At 44.6% G+C, this 17,541-nt stretch overlaps 1 protein-coding gene across 1 annotated transcript in view; it reads left to right on the top strand.

Moving 5' to 3' along the window:
• Window positions 1-17,541, top strand: part of LOC116982104 (interferon omega-1-like) — a 25,863-nt gene continuing 8,322 nt past the window's right edge. The window contains exons 1-4 of the mRNA XM_033035422.1: window positions 1-142; window positions 1,136-1,225; window positions 3,402-3,641; window positions 9,725-9,814. Coding sequence (XP_032891313.1) covers window positions 122-142; window positions 1,136-1,225; window positions 3,402-3,641; window positions 9,725-9,814 — 441 coding nt within the window. The 5' untranslated portion in view covers window positions 1-121. The remainder of the gene's footprint in view (window positions 143-1,135; window positions 1,226-3,401; window positions 3,642-9,724; window positions 9,815-17,541) is intronic.

The following is a 17,541-nucleotide window of genomic DNA, read 5'->3' on the forward strand; positions in this document are numbered from 1 at the left end:
GAACAGAGAGGCAGAAGCACTTTCTCCTCGGAGAGCAGAGTGTGGGTCAGGTGTATCGGCGCTGAGAGAGTCGCCACCAACCAAGCGGCCGTGAGCCGGCTCTCCGCACTGTCCCCCTGAGATGTGGCTTCAACGCAGTTGGGTGAGTGGAGCGGCGGCTTTAACACAATCTCTGTCCGTGGCTCCGAGGGTGAGCGTTGAAAGGCGCAGTGTTATTATTACCCGGATAAAATGCAGCCCCCAGCGATGTGCAGACACAGTCACGTCCCCTCCCCACCCCGTCCCCTGCCGAGACTGAGCCTCCCCCACAACACCTGTGCCCCCCCTGATGTGAACCTGCGAAGCTCTGAGCCGCAGCGCTGCTTGTTCTCTCCCATCGCGGATTTCCTCGTCGCTGCTGCGGGACTCTCCCACTTTCACATTCCTTACTTCAGAACGGAGACCGCTCTCTCCTGACACCTTGCAAATTTCCAGCACAATAAATTCACTTTTCAAACATCACCTGTCGTCGCATTGTAACATATTAAAGCGGGCAGCATGGCAGAGACAGCTAACAGAATCCACAGCCAGCGATCTCAGCAGCACAGGCGGCCGCTCCAGAATCACAAGTCGCTGCATTTCCATATCCAGCGTTTCAGTCAGCGATCAGGAACCGTTTTCGGAGCAGATTCTGATCTCAGATCGGTGCTTTACTCACTGTGGGTTGAAGATGACTTTGGGCAGTGTTTGCAGAGTTTGGATTGTGTGTATGTTGTTGTCCGGGACCCTGAGCCTGGGCTGTGAGAGGCTGCAGTTACTGCAAGTTCTCAACACGGACAGTCTAGACAAACTGAATGAAATGGTGAGTTGTACACGCTCCCAGAGACCGATCCGACACTCTCCGGGTTGTTTGTTGTTCAAATGTCAATGATTACACGGAACCTGTTCTCCAGTGTTTCTCTCTCTGGGGTTGTTGATATTCTGCACGCTGGATCTTCCCCTTCGCTCTACCGACTCGACATGTTTGACTTGATTGTATTTATTTACAGTATATCTGTTTAGAATGCATAGCATGGAAAACAAAGTTAATCACTGTACCTCGGTACACGTGTCAATATAACCCTAACCCTACTAACGTTGACATCTTGTGTCTCAGGGTGGCCACCTCTCCCGACAGTGTGGGACTGAGCGGCGGTCGTTGGATTCCAAGCCCTTGGACCTGGTGAAACTTTCCACGGGAATTCATGTGAGTAAACTCGGCATTTTACTTCAACGTGGTTCATTCGAGTTGTTTAGGTTAAAAGTTGTAATGAATCCCATCTGATCCTTCGCCTGAGAATGTGACCACAGTAAATAACCCCTTCTAATCATGTAATCTGTTCTGCAGCTTTGTTCAACCGCCCGTGGCCTCTGTTGTCGCTCCCAACCCCTCTCTCCCGGTTTCACCTTATCTAGTTCATTTGTCCATCTATTGGGTTTTTGCAGTTAATCTGCAGGAAATCCTCTCACAGTCATACTGATACAGTGTGGAAATAGGCCCTTCGGTCCAACCTGCCCACACCGGCCAACATATCCCAGCTATCCTATCCAAATGATCCAAACCTGTCCTAGCCATGTACATGTCTAAATGTTTCTTAAACGTCGGGATAGTCCCAGCCTCAACCAGCTCCTCAGGCAGCTTGTTACACACACCCACCACCGTTTGTGTGCAAAGTTTACCCCTTAGATTCACATTAAATCTTTTCCACTTCACTTTAAACCTATGTCCTCTGGTCCTCGATTTACCTACTTTGGGCAGGAGACTGTGCATCTACCCGATCTATTCCTCTCATGATTTTATACACCTCGATAAGTTCACCCCTCATCCTCCAGTGCTCCAGGGAATAGAGTCTCAACCTACTCAATCTCTCTCTATAGCTCAGACCCACTAGTCCTGGCAACATCCTCGTAAATCTTCTCTGTACCGTTTCCAGCTTGACATCTTCCCTACAACAGTATGATCAGCCACAATAGGGTGGACTACAGTAAACAATTCTCCATAATAGAGATACCGCTAACCAGAGATCTTGCTTGACGGTGAGAACTAAATGCTAGGATAGGATAGAACGAAAACATATTTTCCATCCGGTGTGTAGTTGGATTTTGGACTCACTGACTGAGAGGGTCCTTGAGTCAGAAATACCAACACCATTTAGGGGGTATCTGGACCATTTCCTTTCTTGAATCCACGTGGTCTAAATATTGAACCTCTAAAGCATAGAAGGATCTGATGTTCTTATGAATGAATACTTTAATGTGAGATATGAGCAGGGAGAGATGATGGGTCTATTTGAATGACTCTGTTGCACTTTGATTGTTTGCCTCCATTCAAGTCTGGTGTTGAAAATACCTGTGCTGATTTTTTTGAAAAAATTGAATTGCAAATGCAAAAGACCCCAAGGCCTTGATACGATGAACCTTTGGACAACTTGCAATACTTCTCTTCCCATGCTCAATATCTTTTTTTTATGCTTGACATTCTCTGCCTTGAGGAGAACAGCCACATCTTCTCTCACCTCTCTGTAACTAAGGTCCTTCACCATTCATACCAGTCATATAAACCGATTCACATTCTCCCATAGTCTATAATTCTATAATAATAAAAGGCCATACTAATTGTTACAAGTTCAACCTCCACCCCTTCCTCTCTTATCTCTGGCCTTTCTTCCATCCACCAACCTATCAAAACCCCCACTTGCCGATGCTAATCTATTACCTGACATGCTTTGTCCAAATTCTGCCATTTTTAGCTTTCTTTTCCCCGACCCCTACAATCAGTCTGATGAAGTATTTTGACCCAAAATGGTACTTATCCCTTTTGCCCAGAGATGCTGCCTGACCCACTGAGTTACTCCAGCATATTTTGTCCTTTTGCTAAATGCACCTGCACTGTTCAAACAATTATATGCAATTTCACTTGGCTCTGACCTTCTTTTCATTTGTGAAAGGTTAGCAGAACTCCAGTTGAACATAGAACGTACAGCACAAGAACAGGCCCTTCTGCACACAGTGTCTGTGCCAAACCTGATGCCAAGACTATCACCTATCTACCTGCAAATACCTCGTAGCCCCCCAATCCCTGTGTATCCATGAGCCGATCCAAACGTTGTTTAAATGCCATGAACATATCTGCTTTACTTCCGCCTCTGGCAGCACATTTCAGGCGGACAACCCTTCTGTATTTAAAACTGCCTCACAGATCTCCTTTAAACTGTCCCTTGTCACATTGAAGTAATGGCTTCTAGTATTTACGCATTTATTGTTTGAAACTATACCTGATTACACCTTGTCTTATTCTACTAAGACTCATAAGCATTCTATTCTAACTTAAAAACATACTGGATCCAGGATCTGTCTAATGTCACCTTGTGTGTTTTGCACAGGCCCATGACAAGATCCAGATTGTCCATCAAACACTGCATCACCTCCGCAGGATCTACAGCATGAAGCTGAGCTCAGTAACGTGGGTCCAGGCCACAGTGGAACACTTCACACTTCTTTTGGATCGGCAGCTCAGAGAGCTGGAAGTCTGTGTCAAGAAAGCAAGCCCAGGGTCCAGGGCAAGGAAGAATGCCACAGTTCTTAAATATTTTAAGGATCTGACAAAGTTTCTGAAACAAAAGGTGAGCTGCCACATATGAAACTTTGTAATTACCAACAGATTTTGCAGCCAATTTCTATCTGTTCATTATCTAATAAATGTACTTGACTTTTTCGCTTTCCAGGGATTCAGTGACTGTGCCTGGGAAATAACTTACACTGAGAGCAGGGCACATTTACAACAGCTCCTTCTCATCATGGCAACAATCAGCAAGGAATACTGAAGATTTTTTAAGACTGATTCTTAAGAGACTATAATTAACGACTATTTATTTAAAATATCACCTTCTGATTGTCAGAATGTGCAACTTCAGCATTTTTTTACTACTATATATATTTTTCTGATACTGATGTGAATTTCATCTTGCAAGAGATGGAGAACAAAGACCTTTTGGCTCGTATTTAAGTGTTGTTTTAATTTGTTGATATTTATTTTTGTATCATTATCCTGTGATGAAATGTGAATCTGATGATTCAAAAACTGGCAGCTGCTGCAATGCAGAGTTCCATGACTGGATAAGGTGCTCTGTGGTCAGTTGATCATTGTCAATGCCTTGCTGCATCTTGTTTCTGTTCTGGTCGATACTATTTCACTTCCTACTCTGAACTGAACTGGTGGCATTTCATATTGAATGATCTCATCTATATGAACTGTTACAATGTCCATCCAGTTTGCTTCTGTTAAAACGGTTTGAACTTTAGAATTGTAGCTTTTTGCCACTTTTACTGAAAATTCATCCTCTATGTGCCACTGCTGCAGTGAGACTGTGCATTGGGGGTGAACCAGCCTGCACTGAGCCCTCTCAGGTGGTGGGTTTGCTGAACTATTATGCTTAACTTCATCCTTCACCCAAAGTAATGATTATGAGATTGCTGCCTCACTGGTCAGAATATATATTCACCATAATTTATTTATATTTTCAGCGATATTTATTTTTTAAACATATGTGAATAGAGTTGAATATCTTTGTTAATTTATTGTTGTTGAGAGATAAACAATGGATAATATTTTTTCATGAATAAAAAACTTTTAATTGAGATGTGATTCTTAAGATATTAGACATGTTTTTTTGCATTATATTTGTTTATAGAAACATAGAAAATAGGTGCAGGAGTAGGCCATTCGGCCCTTTGAGCCTGCACCGCCATTCAATATGATCATGGCTGATCATCCAACTCAGTATCCTGTACCTGCCTTCTCTCCATACCTCCTGATCCCTTTAGCCACAAGGGTCACATCAAACTCCATCTTAAATATAGCCAATGAAGTGGCCTCAACTACTTTCTGTGGCAGAGAATTCCACAGATTCACCACTCTCTGTGTGAATTTTATTTTTCTCACCTCGGTCCTAATAGACTACCCCTCATCCTTAAACTGTGACCCCTTGTTCTGGACTTCCCCAACATCTGGAACAATCTTCCTGCATCTAGCCTGTCCAACCCCCAGTCATTTTGTAAGTTTCTATAAGATCCCCACTCAATCTTCTAAATTCCAGCAAGTTCAAGCCGAGTCTATCCAGTCTTTCTTCATTTGAAAGTCCTGCCATCCCAGGAATCAGTCTCGTGAACCTTCTCTGTACTCCCTCTATGGCAAGAATGTCTTTCCTTAGATTATGAGGCCAAAACTGTATGCAATACTCCAGATGTGGTCTCACCAAGGCCCTGTACAACTGCAATAGAACCTCCTTGCTCCTATACTCAAATCATTTTGCTATGAATGCTAACACACCATTCGCTTCCTTCACTGCCTGCTGTACCTTCATGCCTACTTTCAATAACTGGTGAACCATGACACCCAGGTCTCGTTGCATTTCCCCTTTTCCTAATCGGCTGCCATTCAGATAATAGTCTACTTCCTGTTCTTGCCACCAAAGTGGATAACCTCACATTTATCCACATTATACTGCATCTGCCATGCATTTGCCCACTCACCCAACCTATCTAAGTCACCTTGCAGCCTCCTAGCATCTTCCTCACAGCTACCACTGCCCCCCAGCTTCGTGTCATCCGCAAACCTGGAGATGTTGCATTCAGATCATTCATATATATTGTAAATAGCTGGGGTTCCAGCACTGAGCCTTGCGGTACCAAGGCTACCAAGGAGGCCTAAATAGCCTCTTGGTTCCACTGAGGTAGAGGAGGCCACAAAGAAAACACCAAAAGAGGGAGATCAGGTTAGAGGAGGTGCACGTGTACCTTGATCTCACCTGCATGGACTGCTCTTGTCCATGGATGGGTGTGAAGGAGGAGGTAAGGGGCAGGTGTTACGTGTCCTGCAGTTGCAGGGAAAAGTATGTGAGATGGAGGTGGGAAAGAATTAGTGAGTAAAGGTCTTGCTGAGGGAGTAGTTTATGTGGATGGTGGAAAATGAAGGAGATGGGGAGATCCTGGTGGTGGGATCGATTGAAAGTGGCAGAAATTTCAGAGAATGATTTGTTGAACGCATAGGCCCGTGGTGTAACAATTAAGAACTTGGGGGATATTTCTCCTTGTTCCTTCTTGGAATAGGAGGAGGGAGAACATAATCTTGGGACACAGAGGACACACGGGTGAGGAATCCATCTGTGACAGCAGGGGGCACACACTTTTACAAAAGAGGATATATTGGATGGCTTCAAATTGAAAATATCTTGGTGGCAAATGTGGCAGAGATGGAGACATTGAGAATAGGGAATAGAGTATTTGCTAAATGAAGGGTGGGAGGAGGTGGCACCAGAAACATTCAAACCAACGCACTGGGAGTTGGTGGGTTTGTAATAAATGCGTGTCGACAATCTGTCCCCCGAGATGGAAACAGAGAGATGAAGAAAGCGAAGAGGTATGTTGGAGATATTCCACGTGAATATGAGTGCAGGGTGGAAGTTAGTGGTAAAGAGATCAATAGGTTTTCATGAGTACAGGGGCTACCCCGATACAGTCGCGATGTAACCAAGAACGAGCTGGGGGGTGGTGCCGGAGTACGTTGGAAATAGGACTGTTCCCCCTCACATGTATCAATCTATCATGTCCTGGTCGCATCGCTTTTCCAACTTTCTTCTCCGTACAACATTGCGTCTGATGTAAGATCTTGACCCAAAACATCACCTGTCCGCACCCTGCACAGATGCAGCCTGACGTGCTGAGTTACTCCCGAAATGTGCATCATTTTATGTAAATCAGCGTACATGTTACTATCTTGTTCACAAGTTCATAAGGTATAGAACTAGAATTAGGCTATTCATCCCATCGAGTCCAAACTGTCATTTAATCACTGACGACCAATGCCGTCTAATCCCATTTTCCTGCCTTCACCCCATAACCCTTGACACCCGTTCAAATCAAGAATTTGTCTATCTCGGCCTTAAAATTATCAACTGACGGCCTCCATAGCCCTCTGTGGCAATCAGTATCACAGATAAACTATATTTTGACTAAAGAAGTTCCTCCTCACTTCCTTTCTAAAATAGCGCCCTTTAATACTGAGGCTCTGACCTCTGGTCCTGGACTCTCCCACCCGTGGAAATATCCTTTCCATACCCACACTATGTATGTCTTTTATTATTCTGTAAGTTTCAATAAGGTCCCCATCAACCTTCCAAATCCCAGCGAGTAGAGGTCTAGTGCAGTCAAACGGTCAGCACATGCCAACCCACTAATTCCTGGAATCATTCTTGTAAACCTCCTCTGGACCCTCTCCAGGGCCGACACATCCTTCATCAGATACGGTGCCCAAATTTACTCACAGTACTCCAAATGCGGCCTCAACAGCGCTTTATAGAGCCTCAGTATTACATCTCTGTTTTTGTATGCCAGTCCTCTTGATAGAAATGCTAAAATTGAATTTGCCTTCCTTACTACCGATTCGACTTGCAAATTAAATTTTTGGGAGTCCTGCACCCGTACTCCCAATTCCCTTTGCACCTCCGATTTCTGGATTCTCTCTCCACTTAGAAAATAATCTACGTCTTCATTCTTATTACCAAAATGCACGACTCCGCACTTTGCTACACTGAATTGCATCTGTTACTTCTCTGCTCACTCGCCTAACCTGTCCATGTCCTTATGCAGAGTCCTTGCTTCCTCTACACTACCTGCCCCTCCATCGATGGTAGCATCATCTGCAAGGCCTTCAATCCCTCACCCAAATCATGAACATACATCGTGAAAAGAAGCGCCCCCCCCCCCAGCACCGTCCCTTGCGGAACTCCACGAGTCACTGGCAGCCAACCTGAAAAAGTGCCTCTGTAAATTGACCCTCGAGTGCAGGGAATGGATGAGAAAGTGGGATAACATAAAACCACCGTGAACGAGTGATCGATGGTCAGTGTGGATTCGGGCCTGTTCCCATGCAATATCTCTGACATAAACTAAACGTGTTTTACTCCAGCAAGTTTAGATTTGACGGAATGGCTGTAAAACAAAGGTTTTCACAATATCTCAGTGTACGTGATAATAATAACCCAATACCAGCAACACCGGAAATTGGAGGAACAGCACCTCATATTCCGCTTGGGGAGTCTGCATCCTGCGGGCATGAACATTGAATTCTCCCAATTTTGTTAGCCCTTGCTGTCTCCTCCCATCCCTCAGCCTTCGGGCTCCTCCTCCTCCCTTTTTCCTTTCTTCTCCCCGCCCCCCCCCCCCCCCCCCCCCCCCATCAATCTGAAGAAGGGGTTCGGCCCGAAACGTTGCCTATTTCCTTCGCTCCATAGATGCTGCTGCACCCGCTGAGTTTCTCCAGCAATTTTGTGTACCTTCGATCTTCCAGCATCTGCAGTTCCCTCTTGAACACCAGTTTACCCCGTTTCCCTTCAGCCTCTCAGCGGGACCCGAGCGGTTCACAAACACGCCCACTGTCGGATGTGACGAGCCCGTCTCTTTCCCCGGGCCGCTTTCGCTTCGGCCGCTTCCCCTCGACAGACCGAGCCGGAGACTTCACATTCGGCTGCAAGCCGTTTAATTTCAAACAAAAGCAGAAATGTCTGGTGTAAAGAACAGAGAGGCAGAAGCACTTTCTCCTCGGAGAGCAGAGTGTGGGTCAGGTGTTTCGGCGCTGAGAGAGTCGCCACCAACCAAGCGGCCGTGAGCCGGCTCTCCGCACTGTCACCCTGAGATGTGGCTTCAACGCAGTTGGGTGAGTGGAGGGGCGGCTTTAACACAATCTCTGTCCGTGGCTCCGAGGGTGAGCGCTGAAAGGCGCAGTGTTATTATTACCCGGATAAAATGCAACCCCCAGCGATGAGCAGACACAGTCACGTCCCTTCCCCACCCCGTCCCCTGCCGATACTGAGCCTCCCCCACAACACCTGTGACCCCCCTGATGTGAACCTGCGAAGCTCTGTGCCGCAGCACTGCTTGTTCTCTCCCATCGCGGATTTCCTCGTCGCTGCTGCGGGACTCTCCCACTTTCACATTCCTTACTTCAGAACGGAGACCGCTCTCTCCTGACACCTTGCAAATTTCCAGCACAATAAATTCACTTTTCAAACATCACCTGTCGTCGCATTGTAACATATTAAAGCGGGCAGCATGGCAAAGACAGCTCACAGAATCCACAGCCAGCGATCTCAGCAGCACAGGCGGCCGCTCCAGAATCACAAGTCGCTGCATTTCCAGATCCAGAGTTTCAGTCAGCGATCAGGAACCGTTTTCGGAGCAGATTCTGATCTCAGATCGGTGCTTTACTCACTGTGGGTTGAAGATGACTTTGGGCAGTGTTTGCAGAGTTTGGATTGTGTGTATGTTGTTGTCCGGGACCCTGAGCCTGGGCTGTGAGAGGCTGCAGTTACTGCAAGTTCTCAACACGGACAGTCTAGACAAACTGAATGAAATGGTGAGTTGTACACGCTCCCAGAGACCGATCCGACACTCTCCGGGTTGTTTGTTGTTCAAATGTCAATGATTACACGGAACCTGTTCTAAAGTGTTTCTCTCTCTGGGGTTGTTGATATTCTGCACTCTGGATCTTCCCCTTCGCTCTACCGACTCGACATGTTTGACTTGATTGTATTTATTTACAGTATATCTGTTTAGAATGCATAGCATGGAAAACAAAGTTAATCACTGTACCTCGGTACACGTGTCAATATAACCCTAACCCTACTAACGTTGACATCTTGTGTCTCAGGGTGGCCACCTCTCCCGACAGTGTGGGACTGAGCGGCGGTCGTTGGATTCCAAGCCCTTGGACCTGGTGAAACTTTCCACGGGAATTCATGTGAGTAAACTCGGCATTTTACTTCAACGTGGTTCATCGAGTTGTTTAGGTTAAAAGTTTTAATGAATCCCATCTGATCCTTCGCCTGAGAATGTGATCACAGTAAATAACCCCTTCTAATCGTGTAATCTGTTCTGCACCTTTGTTCAACCGCCCGTGGCCTCTGTTGTCGCTCCCAAACCCTCTCTCCCGGTTTCACCTTATCTAGTTCATTTGTCCATCTATTGGGTTTTTGCAGTTAATCTGCAGGAAATCCTCTCACAGTCATACTGATACAGTGTGGAAATAGGCCCTTCGGTCCAACCTGCCCACACCGGCCAACATATCCCAGCTATGCTATCCAAATGATCCAAACCTGTCCTAGCCATGTACATGTCTAAATGTTTCTTAAACGTCGGGATAGTCCCAGCCTCAACTAGCTCCTCAGGCAGCTTGTTACACACACCCACCACCGTTTGTGTGCAAAGTTTACCCCTTAGATTCACATTAAATCTTTTCCACTTCACTTTAAACCTATGTCCTCTGGTCCTCGATTTACCTACTTTGGGCAGGAGACTGTGCATCTACCCGATCTATTCCTCTCATGATTTTATACACCTCGATAAGTTCACCCCTCATCCTCCAGTGCTCCAGGGAATAGAGTCTCAACCTACTCAATCTCTCTCTATAGCTCAGACCCACTAGTCCTGGCAACATCCTCGTAAATCTTCTCTGTACCGTTTCCAGCTTGACATCTTTCCTACAACAGTATGATCAGCCATAATAGGGTGGACTACAGTAAACATTTCTCCATAATAGAGATACCGCTAACCAGAGATCTTGCTTTGACGGTGAGAACTAAATGCTAGGATAGGATAGAACGAAAACATATTTTCCATCCGGTGTGTAGTTGGATTTTGGACTCACTGACTGAGAGGGTCCTTGAGTCAGAAATACCAACACCATTTAGGAGGTATCTGGACCATTTCCTTTCTTGAATCCACGTGGTCTAAATATTGAACCTCTAAAGCATAGAAGGATCTGATGTTCTTATGAATGAATACTTTAATGTGAGATATGAGCAGGGAGAGATGATGGGTCTATTTGAATGACTCTGTTGCACTTTGATTGTTTGCCTCCATTCAAGTCTGGTGTGGAAAATACCTGTGCTGATTTTTTTGAAAAAATTGAATTGCAAATGCAAAAGACCCCAAGGCCTTGATACGATGAACCTTTGGACAACTTGCAATACTTCTCTTCCCATGCTCAATATCTTTTTTTTATGCTTGACATTCTCTGCCTTGAGGAGAACAGCCACATCTTCTCTCACCTCTCTGTAACTAAGGTCCTTCACCATTCATACCAGTCATATAAACCGATTCACATTCTCCCATAGTCCATAATTCTATAATAATAAAAGGCCATACTAATTGTTACAAGTTCAACCTCCACCCCTTCCTCTCTTATCTCTGGCCTTTCTTCCATCCACCAACCTATCAAAACCCCCACTTGCCGATGCTAATCTATTACCTGACATGCTTTGTCCAAATTCTGCCATTTTTAGCTTTCTTTTCCCCGACCCCTACAATCAGTCTGATGAAGTATTTTGACCCAAAATGGTACTTATCCTTTTTGCCCAGAGATGCTGCCTGACCCACTGAGTTACTCCAGCATATTTTGTCCTTTTGCTAAATGCACCTGCACTGTTCAAACAATTATATGCAATTTCACTTGGCTCTGACCTTCTTTTCATTTGTGAAAGATTAGCAGAACTCCAGTTGAACATAGAACGTACAGCACAAGAACAGGCCCTTCTGCACACAGTGTCTGTGCCAAACCTGATGCCAAGACTATCACGTATCTACCTGCAAATACCTCGTAGCCCCCCAATCCCTGTGTATCCATGAGCCGATCCAAACGTTGTTTAAATGCCATGAACATATCTGCTTTACTTCCGCCTCTGGCAGCACATTTCAGGCGGACAACCCTTCTGTATTTAAAACTGCCTCACAGATCTCCTTTAAACTGTCCCTTGTCACATTGAAGTAATGGCTTCTAGTATTTATGCATTTGTTGTTTGAAACTATACCTGATTACACCTTGTCTTATTCTACTAAGACTCATAAGCATTCTATTTTACTTCGGAGTCACGTGAGTGACTTCGTGAAGAACCCCGCCTACGGCGCATGCGTGTCATATCGCATACACGCATTGAACGTGTCGGACCTGGGGAGAACGTCCCCTTGAACGGGAGAGTTAAACAGCCGGTCGACGGCAGGTAAGTGATTCTGCATTTTCACCGTTTTTTAGGAATGGATAGAGGACGCAGAAAGGCTGTGAAGAAGCTGCAGGATGTCGGCGGTAAAGGTGCCGGGGACCAGCAGCAGCAGCCGACGGCACAGGCAGTTTGCGTTGAGCCAGCTGTGCCAGATTCAAACCCCGCGCCGGGAAAAACTAATTCTAGACCGGGCGGGAAGGCGAAACGCAAAACGAACCGCTGGGAAAGTGAGCCCGAAAAATCGCCGGTAAATACTTACTTGTATAGCAGTGATGATGACCAGCTGCAGGGCATAGAGCAGCCGGCAGCGATCGCATCTGCAGAGCTCGGAAAACAGTACGAGTGGCTGCAGCATGTGGGGCCGTCATCTATCTGTTTGGAGGAGTACCGGGACGGCGAAAAAACGGCGTTTGCAGCGGCCGGGAGCAACCAGAGCCGGTAGGCATGGCGACGAGTTGCGATTTAAACCGCGTGCGACTAGTGCCCGAGGGCACGAAAGTCGGCAGGAGCGGTGGGCTAAAAAGAAACACCCGCGAGCGACTAGTGCGGGAGAGCACGAAAGTCGGCTGGAGCGGTTGTGGGAGGAACATCTCCATAGTGTCAGGCTCCAGAAAATGGATAAAAGCCGCACACATACAGGTGTAAGTCCCTCAGAGCATGGCCAGAAAAGGCTGCTGGACATATCATCCTCATCTGAAGAGGGTGTTCAAGGGCTGCCTGACTCGGACTCTGAACAAGAGTCAGAGCCACGTTCCCATATGGAGGATGAGGGAACACAGTTGCTGGACATGGTGCACACATATTTCCAGCAAGAAGAAACTGGAAAAGACCTAGAGGCCAGGATGGCGGCCAGCATTGATTATATGACGACCCATCACCTCAAAACTGATACCTTAGCTGAGGTATGGGCAAGACATTTACCTCCGCGAAATTGTGCGGCTCTGAATGTACCCAAGGTGAACCGAAGCATTTGGAGACACGTGGGGCAGGATATTCGGAGTCTGGATATAAAAATACAGAATGCTAGTAAAGGACTCTCGGCGGGTATAACAGCTTTGGCCCGTAGGCTGGAAAATGTGGATATGTCCAATGACATGAAAGACGCTTTAGCACTGTTTTGCAATGTTCAATTTGAACTGAACAACATCAGGAAAGGGGCTATTCAGCCAACGTTAGACCCAAAATTTGCAATCCTGTGCAAACAGAAAGCCATAAAACCTCAAAATTTGTTGTTTGGGGGTGACCTATCAAAACAGGTCAAAGATTTGGAGGAAGAGGCCAAAACGTTGGGCCTAATAAAAGCGACCAAAGGATATGTCGGAAAACGGTATCATCCTTATGGGACGACTAAAAAAGCAAGTACTAGTATGTATAGTACGAAAAATTGGAGAGAGGCCAGAGGAAACCAGCAACAGCGTCCTTTTTTAGGGGTTGGCCCGGGACGCCCACAATGGAAAATGCGGAAGCCTCCACTTCAACATTTACCCCACTTTCAACCTCAAGGCCCTCCGCAACCTCGGTTAAGACCAAGAAAGTAACACCACCGATAACCATGGAGGTAGGTGGGTCTGTGCCTCAAAAATTAATAAGGAGCACAGAACTTGGAGGGAGGTTGCAATTTCATTTGGAAGCATGGTGTAAGTTAACTGTGGATAGGTATATCCTTAGCAGTATTAAGGGATATCTTATAGAGTTTATACACATACAAGAACCTCCAGTACAACATACACCGGACAGAACTTATATGCTTACCAAATTAGACAGAGCTAAAGCAAAAATTGAAATACAAAGGTTGTTCACGAAAGGAGTAATTGAAAAAAAAAAAAAAAACCAAACATGAACAACAGGAATTTGTCTCAAATATATTCATTAGACATAAGAAAGATGGGGGTTGCCGGATAATTATTGATTTATCAACACTTAATAAGTTTGTACAATATGCTCATTTTAAAATGGATATCTTGATTGTGGGGAAAACTTATGAATTGGCTAGTAGAGCAGTGGTTGCCACAAGAAAATTGATGGAACAGCTGGGATTCATTATCCATCCAATTAAGTCAAGATTAACACCTGCAACTAATATTTATTACTTGGGGTTCACTATTAACACACTTGATATGTTAGTGACTTTACCTATAGGGAAAGCCACTGAGTTCCAAAAGGATTGCACAGAGCTTATTAATACCGTTAAACCATCCATTAGACGGGTAGCCAGGATTATTGGGAAAATTATAGCCACGTTTCCTGCCATTCAATTTGGACGATTGCATTACCAAAATTTACAGAGAGAAAAAATTAGAGCACTAAAAATTAATAGAGGCCATTTTGATAGGCCTATGGAGCTAACAATTAGAGCTATAAAAGAACTACAATGGTGGGAACAAAATGTTATATATAGCTCCAACCCAATAGTTATTCCAAACCCATCTGTGGTATTACAAACAGATGCAAGTGCACTGGGTTGGGGAGCAACGGATACCATCTCGAGCTCTGGAGGGAGATGGAATATACAGGAAACTAACCTACTTACCACAAAGGGTATAAATTACTTAGAAATGTTGAGTGCTTTTTATGGTTTAAAATCTTATTGCTCGGGAATGATTAACCAGCATGTTAGATTGCAGATAGACAATACCACGGTGGTGGCATATATAAATCATATGGGTGGAAATATATCAATATCCTGTGATGAATTGGCAAACCATATTTGGGAATGGTGTATCCAAAGGAATATTTGGTTATCGGCTACGTATCTACCAGGGATACTTAATTCAGTGGCAGACGCCAGGTCACGAAAATTTAATGAAAATACGGAATGGATGTTAGACAGAAAGATATTTGCTGATATCACAGCAAAGTACGGAAGGCCGGATATTGATCTTTTTTTGCATCCAGGTTAAATCATCAGTTACCTAGGTATATATCATGGGAACCAGATCCTGAGGCAGAAGCTACAGATGCATTCTCTTTGCACTGGGGGAAATGGTTCATTTATGCATTTCCTCCTTTCTGCCTCATCAATCGGGTACTACGGAAAATTCAGCTAGACTCGGCATCTGGGATTCTCATAGTACCTGATTGGCCTACCCAACCATGGTTCTCGGTGCTGCAGGATTTGGTGCTTACACCATATATTACTTTAAAACATAGTCCTCAGTTGCTGGTGCATCCGGTGACTGGGGACAGCCATCCTTGCCATAATTATCTAAATTTATTGGTTTGTAGACTCTGAAGGAACCATTTCGGCATATGGGTTTATCTGATAGAACTGTGGACATGATCACAGCAGCACAGAGACTTTCCACTCAAAAACAATATTTATGTCATGTCAAGAAATGGACTAAATACTGCCTGGACAACAATCTAGACCACAGAAAGGTGGATATTCCAGCTGTCCTAGAATTCCTCACAAGCCTGCACTTTGAAGGACTCAGTTACAGCACGGTCAATAGTGCTAGGAGTGCCTTGTCCAGTTATTTATGGGAAGGCACAGAAAGACAGGGTGTCGGCTCACATCCTCTAGTAATAAAACTGCTACGAGGCATCTTTAACACTAACCCACCAAGGGCTAGATATAGCCAAATCTGGGATGTGAGCGTAGTCCTAAAAATGTTACGGAATTGGTCACCGGCTACGGCATTACCGCTAAACTATCTAACTATGAAAATGGTTATGCTTATGGCGCTGGTCACAGCGCAAAGGGTCCAGTCATTACAGAAGTTAAGATTGGATAACTTGACGGAGGCGACAGGAAGGCTGATTTTCGTGATCCAGGGCCTTATTAAGCAAAATAGACCAGGATCAGCGGGTCAGGTGATAGAGTTCATAGCCTATCCACAGGATGAACGTCTCTGTGTAGTAAAACACATCATGTTATATATGGACAGAACGAAGGCTATCAGAGGCAATGAAAAGGCTCTTTTAATTAGCCATAAGAAGCCATACCATAAAGTCTCGACTCAGACCATTTCACGGTGGCTGAGATATTGCTTAGTTCAGGCAGGAGTGGACACTAATGTATTCAAATCTCACTCCACCAGGGCTGCATCTACATCAGCAGCTAATCGCCTGGAGGTACCGATGGACAATATCCTCAGAACTGCAGGATGGTCATCAGAGAAAACGTTTCGCACATATTACAACAAACCAGTTAGAAAAGAAGAAACGTTTTCGGGCAAAATTTTGAGTTCTATTTAATTTACACCTGAAGCTTATAAGGTTTATAAATTGATTTAATAAATATTATTTACAATTTTTGCTTAAAAAATGTTGGTATCATTGTGTTTTTTTTTAAATACCAGTAACAATTTCTCCCAAACTACCAAGGCAGTTGTGAAGATTGGACTCGTTCCACGGCATGAGGTCACAGAGCTTTGAAGTCTTCACGAAGTCACTCACGTGACTCCGAAGTAAAATAGTAAGATTAAACGAGAACTTACCAGTTTGAAGTTTGATCTTTATTTTATGAGGAGGAACGTTGAGGGAATACGTGCCCTCCGCTCCCACCCTTATATGGTCATATCTTAAACTGGTATCTCTTTAATAATCTTACTATCTTAGGTCATTATTTTCTATCTGTGACCTCACACCGCTGCTTTGAAGAATGACACGCATGCGCCGTAGGCGGGGTTCTTCACGTATTCCCTCAACGTTCCTCCTCATAAAATAAAGATCAAACTTCAAACTGGTAAGTTCTCGTTTAATCTTACTATTCTAACTTAAAAACATACTGGATCCAGGATCTGTCTAATGTCACCTTGTGTGTTTTGCACAGGCCCATGACAAGATCCAGATTGTCCATCAAACACTGCATCACCTCCGCAGGATCTACAGCATGAAGCTGAGCTCAGTAACGTGGGTCCAGGCCACAGCGGAACACTTCACACTTCTTTTGGATCGGCAGCTCAGAGAGCTGGAAGTCTGTGTCAAGAAAGCAAGCCCAGGGTCCAGGGCAAGGAAGAATGCCACAGTTCTTAAATATTTTAAGGATCTGACAAAGTTTCTGAAACAAAAGGTGAGCTGCCACATATGAAACTTTGTAATTACCAACAGATTTTGCAGCCAATTTCTATCTGTTCATTATCTAATAAATGTACTTGACTTTTTCGCTTTCCAGGGATTCAGTGACTGTGCCTGGGAAATAACTTACACTGAGAGCAGGGCACATTTACAACAGCTCCTTCTCATCATGGCAACAATCAGCAAGGAATACTGAAGATTTTTTAAGACTGATTCTTAAGAGACTATAATTAACGACTATTTATTTAAAATATCACCTTCTGATTGTCAGAATGTGCAACTTCAGCATTTTTTGACCACTATATATATTTTTCTGATACTGATGTGAATTTCATCTTGCAAGAGATGGAGAACAAAGATCTTTTGGCTCGTATTTAAGTGTTGTTTTAATTTGTTGATATTTATTTTTGTATCATTATCCTGTGATGAAATGTGAATCTGATTATTCAAA

Source organism: Amblyraja radiata, chromosome 16 (assembly GCF_010909765.2).
Source record: "Amblyraja radiata isolate CabotCenter1 chromosome 16, sAmbRad1.1.pri, whole genome shotgun sequence".
In the NCBI taxonomy this organism is placed as follows: domain Eukaryota; kingdom Metazoa; phylum Chordata; class Chondrichthyes; order Rajiformes; family Rajidae; genus Amblyraja; species Amblyraja radiata.